At 36.4% G+C, this 14,395-nt stretch overlaps 1 protein-coding gene across 3 annotated transcripts in view; it reads left to right on the top strand.

The window, feature by feature from the left end:
* The window catches only part of MDFIC (MyoD family inhibitor domain containing), an 86,839-nt gene extending 73,538 nt beyond the window's left edge, over positions 1–13,301 (top strand). For all 3 annotated transcript variants that reach the window (XM_033099255.1, XM_033099253.1, XM_033099254.1), the window contains exon 5: positions 13,028–13,301. In XM_033099255.1, the coding sequence (XP_032955146.1) occupies positions 13,028–13,275 (248 nt within the window). In that variant the 3' untranslated portion in view covers positions 13,276–13,301. The remainder of the gene's footprint in view (positions 1–13,027) is intronic.
* The last annotated feature ends 1,094 nt before the right edge of the window (positions 13,302–14,395 follow it).

Below are 14,395 nucleotides of genomic sequence, written 5' to 3'. Positions count from 1 at the left end.
AACCAAAAAACAAACAAACAAAGAACAGTTGGGATAGCTATACTTATATCAAACAAAATAGACTTTAAAACAAAAACTACAATAAGAGACAAAGAAGGTCATTACATAATGATAAAGGGGTCAATCCAATAAAATAATATAACATTTGTAAATATTTATGCATCCAACAGAGGAACACCTAAATAAATAAAGCAAATATTAACAGCCTTCAAGGGAGAAATAGACAACAATCCAATACTAATAGGGGATTTTAATACCTCACTTTAATTTATGGATAGATTATCCAGACAAAAAATAAATCAGGAAACATTGGCTTTAAACATACAGGTGGACTTACCAGATATACACAGAACATTCCATCCAAAAGCAATGTTAAAGGGATTTCTTTAAGCTGAAAAGAAAGGGCACTAATTAGTAACAGGACAACATATGAAAGTTTAAATCTTTTCACACTTTCTTCTCAAGTGCACATGGAACATTTATTTAGGATAGATCATATGTCAGGCCACAAAACAAGTCTTAATAAATTTAAGAAGCTTGAAATTCATATCAAGCATCTGTTCTGCCCACAGTGGTATGAAAACTAGAAATCAATTACAAAACAAAACTGGAAAACTCACAAATATGTAGAAACTTAAAAACATGCTACAGAACAGTGGTTCAAAGAAGAAATAAAAAAATACCCTGATACAAATGAAATGGATATACAATATATCAAAATTTATGGGATGTAGCAAAAGGAGTTCTACAAGGGAAGTGCATTGTGATATGCCCACTTAAGAAATAAGAAAAATCTCAAGTAAAAAAACCTAAATGCACACACACCTCAAGAACTAAAAATAGAAGAACAAATGAAGCCCAAACTTAGTAGAAGGGAGAAAAAAAAAAAGATCAAATGAAACTAAATGAAATAGAGACTAAATGACAATAGAAAAGATCAGTGAAACTACGAGCTGGTTTGTTGAAAAGATAAACAAAATAAAAGAACCTTTAACTACACTCATGAAGAAAAAAAGAGAGGACTTTAAATTAGAAATGAAAGACAAGATGTTACAGCTGATACCACAGAAATGCAAAAAGATCATGAGATTATTATGAATAATTATATGCCAACAAATTTGACAACCTAAATGAAATTGATAAATTTCTAGAAACATATAAGCTACCAAGACTGAACCATGAAAAAATAGATAATCTGAACAGATCAACTGCTAGTACAGAGATTGAATTAGTAATCAAAAACCCTACCCATAAACAAAGTCAGGACAAGTTTCCTTCACTGGTGAATTCTAACAAACATTTAAAGAATTAACAGGAATACTTCTCAAACTCTACCAAAATATAGAAGAGGAGGATACACTTCTAAATTTTTTTTACAAGGCCAGCATTACCCTGATACCAACACTAGACAAGGATGCCACAGGACAAGAAAATTAGAGGCCAATATCCCTGATGAACATAGATGCAAAAATCTTCAACAAAATATTATCAAACCAAATTTAACAATACATGTAAAGGATCATACACCATGATCAAGTGGGATTTATTCCAGGGATGCAAGGATGGTTCAGCATCCACTAATCCATCAGTGTGGTACACCACATTAACAAAATGAAGGATAAACATCATATGGTCATCTCAACAGATGCAGAAAAAGCATTTGACAAAATTCAATGTCCATTTGTGATGTAAAAACAATAAAACTCTCTAAACAGAGTGTGTATAGAGGGAACATATCTCGATATAATAAAGGCCATATATGACAAACCCAGAATTAATATCATACTCAGTGGTGAAAAGCTGAAAGCTTCCAAGACCAGGGAGTAGACAAGATGCCCACTCTTGCCACTTTTATTCAATATAGTATTGGAAGTTCTAACCTGAGCAATTATGCAAGAAAAATAAAAAGTAGGCAATCCAATTTAAAAGGAAGATGATGTAAAACTGTCACTATTTGCAGATGACAAGATATTATGTATAAAAAACCCAAAGGACTCCACCAAAAAAAAAAAAAAAAAAGACACACACTAGTAAAACTAACAAATGAATTTGGTAAAGTTGCAGGATACAAAATCAGTAAATATACAAAAATATGTTGCATTTCTATACTCTAATAATGATATATCGGAAATAAAAATTAAGAAAATTCCATTTACAGTTGCATTGAAAAGAATAAAATACCTAAAAATTACTTCAACCAAGGAATGAATGACTTATACTCTGAAAACTGTAAGACATTGATGAAAGAAATTAAAGATGGCACAAATAAATGGGCAGATATTTCATACTCATGGATAAGAATAATTAATATTGCTAAAATGTCCGTACTACCCAAAGCAATCTACAGGTTCAGTGCAATCCCTATAAAATTCCAATGGCATTTTTCACAGAAATAGAACAAACAATCCTAAAATTTTTATGGAATCACTATAGGCCCCAAATAGCCAAAGCAGTCTTGAGAAAGAATAGCAAAGCTGGAAATATCACGCTCCCTGATGTCAAACTTTATTATGAAGCTATAGTACTCAAAACAGCATGATCTTGGCATAAAAACAGACACAAAGATCAATGGAACTGAATAGAGAGACCCAAATAAACCCATGCATATATGGTCAATTAATTTAAGACGGAGCCAAGAATAAACAATGGAGAAAGGATAGTCACTTCAAGAAACAGCGTTGGGAAAATGGGATAGCCACATGAAAAAGAATGAAACTGGACCAGTCTTACTGCATACACAAAAATTATCTCAAAATAGATTAAAGACTTGAACATAAGACCTGAAACCGTAAAACTTCCAGAAGAAAACATAGACAGTAAGCTCCTTAACACAGACTTGGTGATGATTTTTTGAATTTGACACCAAAATAAAAGGCAACAAAAGCAAAAATAAACAAGTGGGACTGTATCATATTTAAAAAACTTCTGCACAGCAAAGGAAACTGTCAATACAATGAAAAGGCAACATACAGAATGGGAGAAAATATTTGAAACTCATATAATCCGATAAAGGGTTAATATCCAAAATATATAAAGAACTTTATAACTCAATAGCAAAAACAAAAATAAAACAAACAGTCCAATTAAAAGATGGGCAGAGGATTTGAATAGACATTTACCCAAAGAGAACATACAGATGGCCAACAGGTATGTGAAAAGATGCTAAACATCAATGATCATAAGGGAAATGCAAATCAAAACCACAATGAGATATCACCTCACACCTGTCAGAATGGCTATTATGAAAAGACAAGAAATAACAAGTGTTCAGCAACGTGGAAGAAAGGGAACCCTTGTGTACTGTTTGCAGGAATGTAAACTGATGCAGCCACTATGGGAAACAGTATGGAGGTTCCTAGAAAAATTAAAAATACAACTACCTTATGATTTAGTAATTCTACTTCTGGGTATTTATCTGAAGGAAATGAAAACACTAACTCAAAGATATGTGCACCCCCTTGTTCATTGAAGCATTATTTACAATAACCAAGATATAGAACAAACCAAGTGCCCATTGATGAATGAATGAATAAAGAAGTGGTACATATACTGGGGGTGCCAAAAAAATGTATATAAGTGGACAGTTTGGTCAACGTTGCTCAAGCAGTAGTTCGCCTTAATCAGAAGTGTCTAGACGCTGATGGTAACCACTTTGAGCACCTCTTGTAATTGCAGAAGTCAAACGTGACTTGTATTCATCTTTTGTTATCGGTATATATTGAGTATTACAATTTTAATACAGGTTTCCTTTCTTAAAATGTGTATACATTCTTTTGGCACCCTCTATATATATTCATACAACGGAGTGTTATTCAGCCATAAAAACAACAAGAAATCCTGCCATCTGCAACAACATGGGCCTTGTGGTCATGATTCTGAGTGAAATAAGTCAGACAGAGAAAGACAAATACCATAATATCTTATATATGGAATCTTAAAAAACAAAACAAACAAACAAACAAAACAACCCAACTATGAGGTCAGAGATACAAAGAACTGACTGGTAGTGGCCAGAAGCATGGGGTTTGTGTTGAGTAGCAAAATGTGTGAAGGGTGTCAAAAGGTACAAACTTCCAGTTATAAAATAAGTATGGGGATGTGATGTACAGCATGGGTATAGTTGATAATACTGCATTACATATTTGAAAGTTTTTAAGAAAGTAGGTCTTTAAAGTTGTTATCACAAGAAAAAAAATGTGTAACTATGTATATGATGACAGATGTTCAGGAGACATATTGTGGTGGTCATTTCACAGTATATATAAATACTGAATCATTATTAGTATACCTGAAAGTAATGACATACAATATTATGAGGTATAAGATATATCTTAATAAAAATAAATAGAAAAGCATCCAATATGGCAAGGATGTTTTTTTATCATCATCATTATCCCCTTTTGCACGATTACCCCAGTGAGTACTATATGACTTTTAAAAAACAACAAAAACTGATTTCTTTTCCTAATATATACCTTGCACAATATTTAAACAAGCACAAATAAGAAGTGAAACTGAAGTGTGAATTGTGAAATAAATATGTTTGTGAAAATAAAAATAGGAAAACTATTAAGCTTTTGGGAGAGATTTGTTAGATCATTTTTATACAAATATATGTTTTCATCAAAATTAGAGGATTTACCTTTTTGTATTTTGTTCTAGCCATAGATAGTATTGTGACCAACTTTAGCAGACTGTTACACATTGATTCTTTCTAAGAAAATGCTTTTAAGACCTAAAGTAGCTTTGTTATCCAGAAATTATATTCAGCCTTGTTATTAATTAAAGTTTTTGGATTAGAGATATTTCAACTGGCCAACTTAATATAGTCAGCATTGCGTAGGTTCAAATAAAGTAGGATCTTACTGTTTTGCTTTCTAGCTTCCTGAGAAGGTAAATGGATAGTAATTTAAATATGGAAAAAATGATGGTTTTTAAATATGCTGTAGCCAAACACCAGATATACTCGTTCTTTGTGGGCAGATTTTTGCTGCACTGCTCTGCAGATTCTCACAGAGTTCCTTCTCGGTTCTCTCTTTTCAAGTTCAAGCCTTTTATAAACCTCCTTAGGTTAGGATGGCATGGTAATCAGAGTGAGTGAAAGAAAGGGTGGTGGGGGTGCCATTGCTGTCAGTCATAACATTCAGTAAGTACTTACGTGGTAAACGCTTTATTGAGAATGTTCCAGGCATTGCCTCACTCCTCGCTGTAATCCTACTGGGACAGCACTTTATTAGCAGCTATCAAATTTGTGATCATCAAGTATTGGAGAGATTCCATAAACGGATGTAAATATTTATTTGCACCATCAATATTTTTCAGCTTTTCTTTCCCCTCCTCTCCGCTGCACACCAACTCTACACGTAAAGCGTTTTAAATAAACACCGCTACCAACTGAACTTTTGCTCCTCCTCAGGATTCTGTGTAAAGCTCCAGGAAAAGTGTCCTCCTCTATATGTTGTCTTCCTTAAGTGGTGGACCAACAGTTACTGGATCAGACCTCTCTGAGAGTTTGGAATATTCAATGAATCGACCACAGATCAGACAGCAGGATAAAGGAATAAGAGAAGCAAAAATTCTGTGCCATCCACTTCCTGTAATTGAAATACGAATGCACATCCCATAGGAGGAGGATGGATCCCAGAATTTGGACACATGGTAGGAAAATGACTGAGGAGCCTGCTGTGGGGTGTGGGAGGACGCTGCTGGTTTTCCCCCGGCTCTTTTGAGTTTATGGAGCGGAAAGATAATAGTAAAGATTTTGTTTCCGTAAATGTGGTTGCCTTGGTGTTGCTGTGGAACATGTAGTTGTCTTTCTTTTACCCCCCCTAGGTAACTCACTTTCTTCTCCAGTAGGGAAATAGCGGCTGTGCTCTGGCCAAGACGCAGGGCCTGGAGGGGAGAAGAGCAGGTGCTCCCGGGTTCTGTGCAGGAGGTGCGCGTCCAGTTTCTGCGGGCGCAGGTCACTGTGGGGCCGCAGGCCAGCTGCCGGGCGCCCTCTGTTTTGGAGACGGGGGCCACTTGGAGCTGAGCTCCCGAACCTGCTAGAAAACATTTCCTGCCCCCACCAGCGCTGTGAAAGGCAGAACTCCCTGGAGACGGCTGTCTCTCGTCCCTCACAGCTGGCTTTCCACAGAGGCCAGATACTAAGCCACCCTGGCTGTGATTCGGGATTACCAAAACCCACTGCTAGCCTGCTTTTGGTTTGAATTCAGGAAGAACAGTCGCAGCAAAGCATTATCTGGGAAGGGGACCGCCTCCACCCAATGGGGCCTCCTCTGCCCAAGGCGTCCCCTTGTACCCCCACCGGGCAGATGGGAGCCTTAGCAGCTAAAAACAAGGGGACACCTGTGGGTTCTCTGTAGCTTTACAACCAGGTGTGAGCTCAGTGCAATTTCCTAAATTACTGATCACACATAACTGATTGTTCGTGTTCTAATCTGCATCGCTTTGGGGCACACTGTTGGCCTGTTAAAAAGGATAATGAACCTCTGCTTCTCCGTATATAGTTTATGTGATATGAACCTGATTAAGAAAGTATTTTCAAGCATTCTAAGTCATAGGAAACGTTATTAGAGATTAGTCAAGATAAAACACATGCAAATCTGCATTTCCTCAAAAAATTCTCAGAACTCGCTGCTCTGTGCCCCCTGTACCCTGCTGTTTGGTGTCTTTGTTCCAAGAAATTCAGAGCACCTGTCATACCACATCTTAAAAGAAGGAAACTAAAGAAATATAAGAGAGTTGTGTAGAACAGAGCCGAGTTTACTGTGCAAATAGTTTTCTGATGATTCTTACTCAAGTTTCCTCTTACTGTAACTAACTGCTTTTCTCTATTTTCCTAGTATTTTTGGCTACGTGTGATTGGGGAAATCAATCGGGGATAATTTTATTATTAAACTACCATGTTCTTATAGAATCAAATCTCCAGTCTCATTTTAAATACAACAGAGCCCCTTGGATCAGTCACAGGTATTTTCACCAGGCACCTGAGATGCTGCTGAAGTGGGTTTCTGTTGTTACCTTCATGGGATTGGGAAGCTGGACAGTTTCCAGACATGCCAGACACGTGGGTTTACCACTGATGACCTTTCCTACAGGACACGCAGATTGCGGTTGGGATTTTGTCCGCAGTAATTCGTAGCTTTGTGTTTTAAATCAAACTTGCTAAAGGTTTGCTTTCATGCTGCCCTTGAGCTGCTTCACTGCTGGTACGCTCCTCTGCTTTCCTTCATGTACAGTAGCTGCCAGATTTGTGCTGTCTCTCCTGTCAGGAGTACACAGAATGGGGCCCAGTTTGCAATGGGAACCCTTCCCGGAATCTAGTTAGCTTCTCAAAGGTTAAACTCTTTTGGCAAAAACTGCAAATATGACTGAATAAAACCATAAAAACTAAAAACGTCAAGAACAGAATTATTTCTGACAGTGAGCTACATGGATGCAGAGGACTCATCATCTTTTTTAAAGTTTGTTTCTCTATTTAAGTCTTCTTAGTTTGATAATTCTTATAATCCTCTCTTTGATGCAAATAAAACCAGCATCTTAATGCTTTTTATGATTCTTGATTCCCCTGGGGGTGGTGCGGGTGGTAGTGGTAGAAACTGTAAAAGCTATTTCTTCTTCGTTTGTTTTAACCTTTTCATTACCCCCAAGTCACAACCAAACTACGTTTTCTGGAACACAAGTGAAAAGAAAAATGTTTCTGGAGAGGAATAAAACTCAGATTACTAAATTGATTTGACAGTGTTAGGGATTCATTTTTTGTTTGTTTCTTTTTCGTTACACATAGGTAGTTGTCTGCTTACAAAGTACAGGAAATGAAAGTTTCTGGTAGGTGTCTCTGTAAATGCACCTTATTCAGTATCACTTAATCTCTCAAATGCATTTTGGTCTGTGGCTTCTTTAGGGGCCTGTTAATAGATCTGGTTTTTCAGAGTAGCCCAAAGTGTTTTTCTAGTAAATTACGAACGACCTATGGTTAAAGAGGATGTCTATTTTTGTAAGTTTTAATATTTACCTAGCTTATTCTTTTGAGACCTCTGTCATTGCCATATGTTTTACCACTAGAGTTTCTATGTAATCTCTGCATTGCTCTTGTTTATATAACTAGGGACTTTAATTTTTATATTTCAAATTCACAGATTTGATGGAGACACCATCTCTCTCTCTTATGTCTATTTCAACAATGTGACTGGCAGTTTATCAGTTTTCCAACTCATAAACTTTGCTCTTACTTGTTGAAGGTTAACATTTACTATCAACTTTTCATTAAAACTGAAATTCAGAATCATCTCAGAAAGGAAAAGGGACTTGACTCAAGGCTAAAAACAGACACATCAGCAAAACAAATCAGGGCTTTTAGGGTTATAACTGACCTTCCACCAGAAAGATGACCCAGCCCTGTAGTGGCAACACACACAGCGTGCTGAATTAGAGCGTGCGCCCTGCCACTTACTGCCTCTAGGACTTGGGTAGATTTCCTATATTTTCTGTACCTCTCTCTGTATTGGTAAACTGGGGATAATACCAGCACTGCTTCTTAGGAATATTATGAGAATTAAATGAATTGATATTTATGAAGAGCTTAAAACAGAGTTTAATACATAGGAATTTTGCTGTTGTTATTGTTGTTGTTGTTTAATGAAAGAGTGATGAAAACGTCTCCTCTCCTGAGATAACGTATTTCTTAATTCTGACAACAACAAATAAATACTTTTCCTTCATTAACACTGGGCTCTGCATTCTATAGGAAACCACTCATATCTATTCATTATAGAAATCACGTTATGTTGTAGAAAATAGGCTAGAAAAAGAGTATTTGATCTACTTAGAGCTAAGGACTTTTTAAAATTTTTCTTTGTTTATTAAAAAATACAAAGATAATTTAACAGACTTAAAATAATTTGTAGATCTTGTTGGCTAACAGGAGGGTTTGGAGAGACTGTATTCTTGGTTTTGGGCTTCTAATTTCTATGTGACAACTGTCGATGTTGTCTAAGATATGGAAGAGATTTCACTTCCCAGATGAACATATCCTGTGAGTGGCAGTGAGAGGTTTAGTTTGGAATGCTCCTCCCATCCCTCATCCTGAAGGCTGTTGACGTCACACCAGTCACGTTCAGTCTCCCCATCCTGATTACTTACTGGTTTCTTCTCGCTTTCTGCATATAGACATGGCCAGACTCTCTTGTTTGGAATCAGACAGTAAAACTTTTTATTTCATTTGCTACCACATCTTGTTAATGCCACCCACCTCTTCTTTTCACTGAATAATTTGCCAAACTGGTCCATCTGCCATTTCACTTCCTCAGCCAAAAGAGTGGTATCTTGAATATATGAAGAATTTCTACAAATCAATAAGATTTGCCTCTTTCCAACTCCATAGAAAAGTGAGGGGAAAACATGCACACCCTGACCAGCCATTTCAAAGAACCAGAAACATGAACGGTCAACAAACATGAAAAGATGTCCAAACTTATTTACTTACAGTAAATAAGTAAATGCAAAGGAAAACCACCATGAGATGCCATTTCCCACTCAATTAATTGGCATATATGCAAGTATGACAATTTCAAAGATTGGTGAGAATGTGGAGTAATGAGCATTCTCATGCTTGGTTGTTGGGAGTAAATTCTGGAGCAATCATTTGGAAACAAATTTGGTGTTACCTAATAAAATTAAAAATATGCACATCCTGTGACCCAACCATTTTACTGCTAGTTATTTAGCACGTGTGCTCTAGGAGCCTTGCACAAAACTGTTCCAAACAGTCATGTTTGGAATAGCAAAAACACTGGAAATGACCAAAATATTCATAAATAGTAGTGTGAATAGATAACTTATGGTATAGTAAATCAATGGAATCCTATATGCCTGGAAAATAGGTGAACTATTGCTGCATGAATCAACAAGGTAAATATGAAAATCATAATGTTGAGCTACTCAGTAATTCCTATGGTATGGTTTTCTTTCTGATTATAACTGATGTTTACACATTCACTGTTGTAAAAAGTACAGTGAAAAGCAAGGGAAAATTTCATTCAATATTCAAGACAGTGATTATATCTAAGGACACAAAGCTGTACATAGGGAGGGACCAATGGAGGCTTTGAAGACGTCCTAACCCTCTATTTTGAAGGCTGGTTGGGACGACTATTCTTTCCCCTGTGAAACTGATTGATCCATCACATATAATTCTGTGTATGGTGTATTTTATGATTAATACATAAAGACTCTAATACTCAATAACTATTCTTAGGATTTTAAGATTACTCAGTTAAGGGTTCTTCAGTATCAAATGAGTTTTTGGAAATTTCCCTGTTCAGTCTTGAAATACAAACATTCCACAAAGGAACAGAAAGTTAAGGTAAAAAATGTTAGAATTAGTTAACATGGGTATTTGTTTGAAGGTATATTGAATAGAACTGGCTTGCTGCTAGTTAAACATTATTTTCTTAATAATACTAATACTACTACTACTACTACTAATAAAGCTAGCCCTTTAAAACATTTCAAATATTTCACAAATCATGGTAATATAATCCTGGAGGGGCTCAACTATACAGAGACATGTAAGACAGATAATTAGGATAAAAGGTTATAGAAAGAATGTAGAAAGAGGGAAACCACAGACACTCTCTAGAAACCTAGAACTTTCCAAGGCTACAGACTTGGATTCATGTAGCTGCTTTTAGTGTTCTACTGATATGATTGGATACTACTAAAAACATTAGGGGAAGATGGAGAAAAACCTGCCGACTCCATAACTCTACAAACTTTTTCCAGTTGTTCCATAGGCCATTGTATGTGAGAGTAGGCTTGGCACTGAGAAGAGTGGAAGGAAAGATTGGTGTGTTCTTTTAGCCTTTAATTATACAAACAACTCTGGAATCTCCCTTTGGAGTTCTTTTCTAACCCTCTCTCATTTTTCCCATCTGGCATGTAGAGTATGACTTTGTGTTTCTGCATTTCCTCCTTTTACAAAGTTAGAGACTCTGTGAAGTTAGAGAGTATAGAAAAATGGGCGTGTTCAAGGAGTTGGGAGTTTATTATGGAAGGTCACATAACTTACTGAAAACCCATCAAAGGCACTCAGTTTTAAAGCCAAATACAGAGAAACACAAAGGGTGGGTTACAGTGGGGTGGAGGTGGGGTTTGTTCTGTATTGTTGCTATTGTTGAAAGCAGAATCCCTTCATTAAAGCTTGCATTGTATTAAAAACAAAACAAAACAAAACCAACTAACAACAACACACAAACCCAAAAACAATTCTGGTAAAAAGTCTCAAATATTTCTGAAATTGGACAAATGTATTAATAACATTGGTCTTAAATGATTTTGTGACATGTGTTAACGTCCTCCAGAAATAGAAATTTCTTCCAACTGCTCTTCTCTTCCCAAAATTCTAAAGGAAAGAAGTTTAGAATATGGTGAACTAAACTGATAGATTGTAATCTGTTTGATTTCTCACCCTTTGATATCAGCTCATGAAGTTTACTAAACATTGCTGTTTAGAGGAGCATTATTAGAGATGTCTTGGCAAATGATGGAAACGTAAAGTACTTCTCCACACAGGAAATGGGAAAACAATGTAACTGTGTCATCATTCACTTTTGCTAAGGTACAAATCCTTAGTTAGAAATAGGCAGACGAACTTGGATTCCAGAAACAATGGTAGGACCAGAGAGTCTCAGTTTTTCTTCAATTCTTGTGAAACCCCAAAAAAATTGAGACCATGAAATTGGATCAGTTTTATTGTAAAGTAAAACATACTGATCTCAGTTTAATGAATTCCAATTTAACTATTGATCCAATTACTCAATAATATTTTGAATATGTTCATTTACATTGTTTTCCTTCCAATTTTGGAGCGGATCAGTGGAGCATTTAAAGGAAATTTCTGAAGGACTTCAATGTCAGGAATCGTTTTATCCTATGTTATAGAGAGCTTTAGGAAGTAGGGAAGATCCGTAAGGAGGATAGAGAAGCGGACCCTAGGACCAAGGACCATGGCACAGTGTGAGAAAGTGATAATCGAGCCTTCATCTGCACATACACAGACAAGGTCGGACAATTAAGTTCTCGAACTTGTTGCAACAATGTTGCTAACCTTTTTTGGTATCATTATTCATGATGAATTTGTACCAACTGGACAAACAGTTAATCAAGTTGACTATTTGGAAGTGCTGAAAAGGCTGCGTGAAAATGTTAGACCTGAATTTTTCGCCAACAATTCGTGGCTCTTGCATCACCACAATGCACCAGCTCCCACGGCACTGTCTGTGAGGGAGTTTTTAGCCAGTAAACAAATAACTGTATTGGAACACCCTCCCTACTCACCTGATCTGGCCCCCAATGACTTCTTTTTTTTACCCAAAGATAAAGGAAACATTGAAAGGAAGACATTTTGATGACATGCAGGACATCAAGGGTAATACGATGACAGCTCTGATGGCCATTCCAGAAAAAGAGTTCCAAAATTGCTTTGAAGGGTGGACTAGGCACTGGCATCAGTGCATAGCTTCCCAGGGGGAGTTACTGCAAAGGTGACCGTAGTGATATTCAGCCATGAGGTATGTAGCACTTTTTCTAGGATGAGTTCGCGAACCTAGTTGTTCGACCTCGTATATACAACTACAGTCTTTTCTTTTCATATGGAGTATCTGCTTCTAAAGATTGCTCATTTAAGATTTTTTAAAAGATTTTTTAATTAAAATTTAGCTACCATGCAATATTATATTAGTTTCAGGTATACACCATAGTTATTCAACATTTATGTTCCTACAGACGTGATCACCAGGATAAATCCGGCAACCATCTTACACCGTACCACTTTACACGATATTATTGAGTACTTTAACTTAAGTTCCTTTTTGAGCTTCCAATCCACAGAAGCCTCCGAGGACTGTCTGTCCGTGGGCTCTGCAGTACTTCTTTTGAGCAACACATTGTTCAGTCTATTGATGATTTCTATATTTTGTGTTCCTTCTTTTTCTCACTCTGTGGTCTCCTCCTGATTGAAATGAAGACTGCTGTGTGCACTGTATCCTGGCCTGCTTGTTCTGTGAATTCCTGACCCTCTGCAATATTGTCCTGGGACAAGCATCGTGTGGCCTCTGTGCCTCCGAGGCCTGCTGCTGTTGCTGTGGAGATGAAATGGGGGACGACTGTAACTGCCCTTGTGACATGGATTGTGGCATCATGGATGCCTGTTGTGAATCATCAGACTGTTTGGAAATCTGTATGGAATGCTGTGGGATTTGTTTTCCTTCATAAATATTTATATTTTGTTAGTGTTAAAACTGGAGAGTGTTTTAAAATGTTTCTTTTAAGGAGGAAGAAAAGCACATGGTAAGACTCTCATGAAGCAACCCAGTATTTGCACTGTTAACTCATTTTAAGTAATCTCTGAAAGCCTTTGTGCTCTAACCAAATCTCCATGGTTTAATATGTGAAATTTTACTACTTTTAAACTTAATAGGTTACAATGACTGAGGGACATTTTGACCAAATCAAAACAAAAACAAAAAGAAAAACTAAATATCTCCTCCTTTTTATACCTATTTCTATTTTTTTAATCATTCTCAGGAGTCCCTTGCTCCAAATGTATTATTTTTCGCAGTGGGTGTTAAAAGCAAACAGTTTATTTTTGATGTGTATCTATTAATGGTTTAACAACAAACATTTTTTATTTTAAAATAAACTTTGGGAAACACACCCAAACAATAGTTGGACCCCCGGTGTTGATTTCCATGCTCTGTTCTCCACTTTTTTCACTTGTTAACAGATATTGAGTGTGACCTGTATAGAATCTGCTGGCATGCAGAGATGGATGCCATCCAGTTCCCACCCAGAGCAGAGGAAAGAGACCTGTAAAGAATGAACATTCCACAGGGTACACTGAAGTGAGGATTATGAGAGAGAGAAACTCAAGAGGCGTGGGGATACACAGAAAAAAACAGCTAATATCTGCTGGAATATTTAGCAGTCTTCAAGGAGAATGTGGTATTTGAGGAAGCCCCTTAGGACGAGTGATGCACCTGCTGCTTGAATGAATTGTTTAAATTTAGGACGAAGTTTTAGGTGAACAGCCTTGAACTGTGTGTGCACTTGAGCAGTTAAGAAAAATGCCTTAAGTAAGTATTTTCTTTAGTTGCAGGGCTATAGTTTTAAAAATAAAATTTAACTAAAAATATGCGTTTTCTTAAACAATTTAAAAGTAATGGTTAAATTTTTGACAAAACAAAACATAATCCATATTAAAAGAACTATATTTTATAAAAAATGTGGAATACTTTTGACAAATTGCACTTAAGAGATTTTTAATATTGAAATCCCAGTATTCTGATTTTGATTTATTCAGAAGATTTCTTTTTCTTCCTTTCTTTCTTTCTTC

The sequence above is a fragment of the Rhinolophus ferrumequinum genome, chromosome 26, assembly GCF_004115265.2.
Source record: "Rhinolophus ferrumequinum isolate MPI-CBG mRhiFer1 chromosome 26, mRhiFer1_v1.p, whole genome shotgun sequence".
In the NCBI taxonomy this organism is placed as follows: domain Eukaryota; kingdom Metazoa; phylum Chordata; class Mammalia; order Chiroptera; family Rhinolophidae; genus Rhinolophus; species Rhinolophus ferrumequinum.
This window is presented reverse-complemented; position numbering and strand designations above follow the sequence as displayed.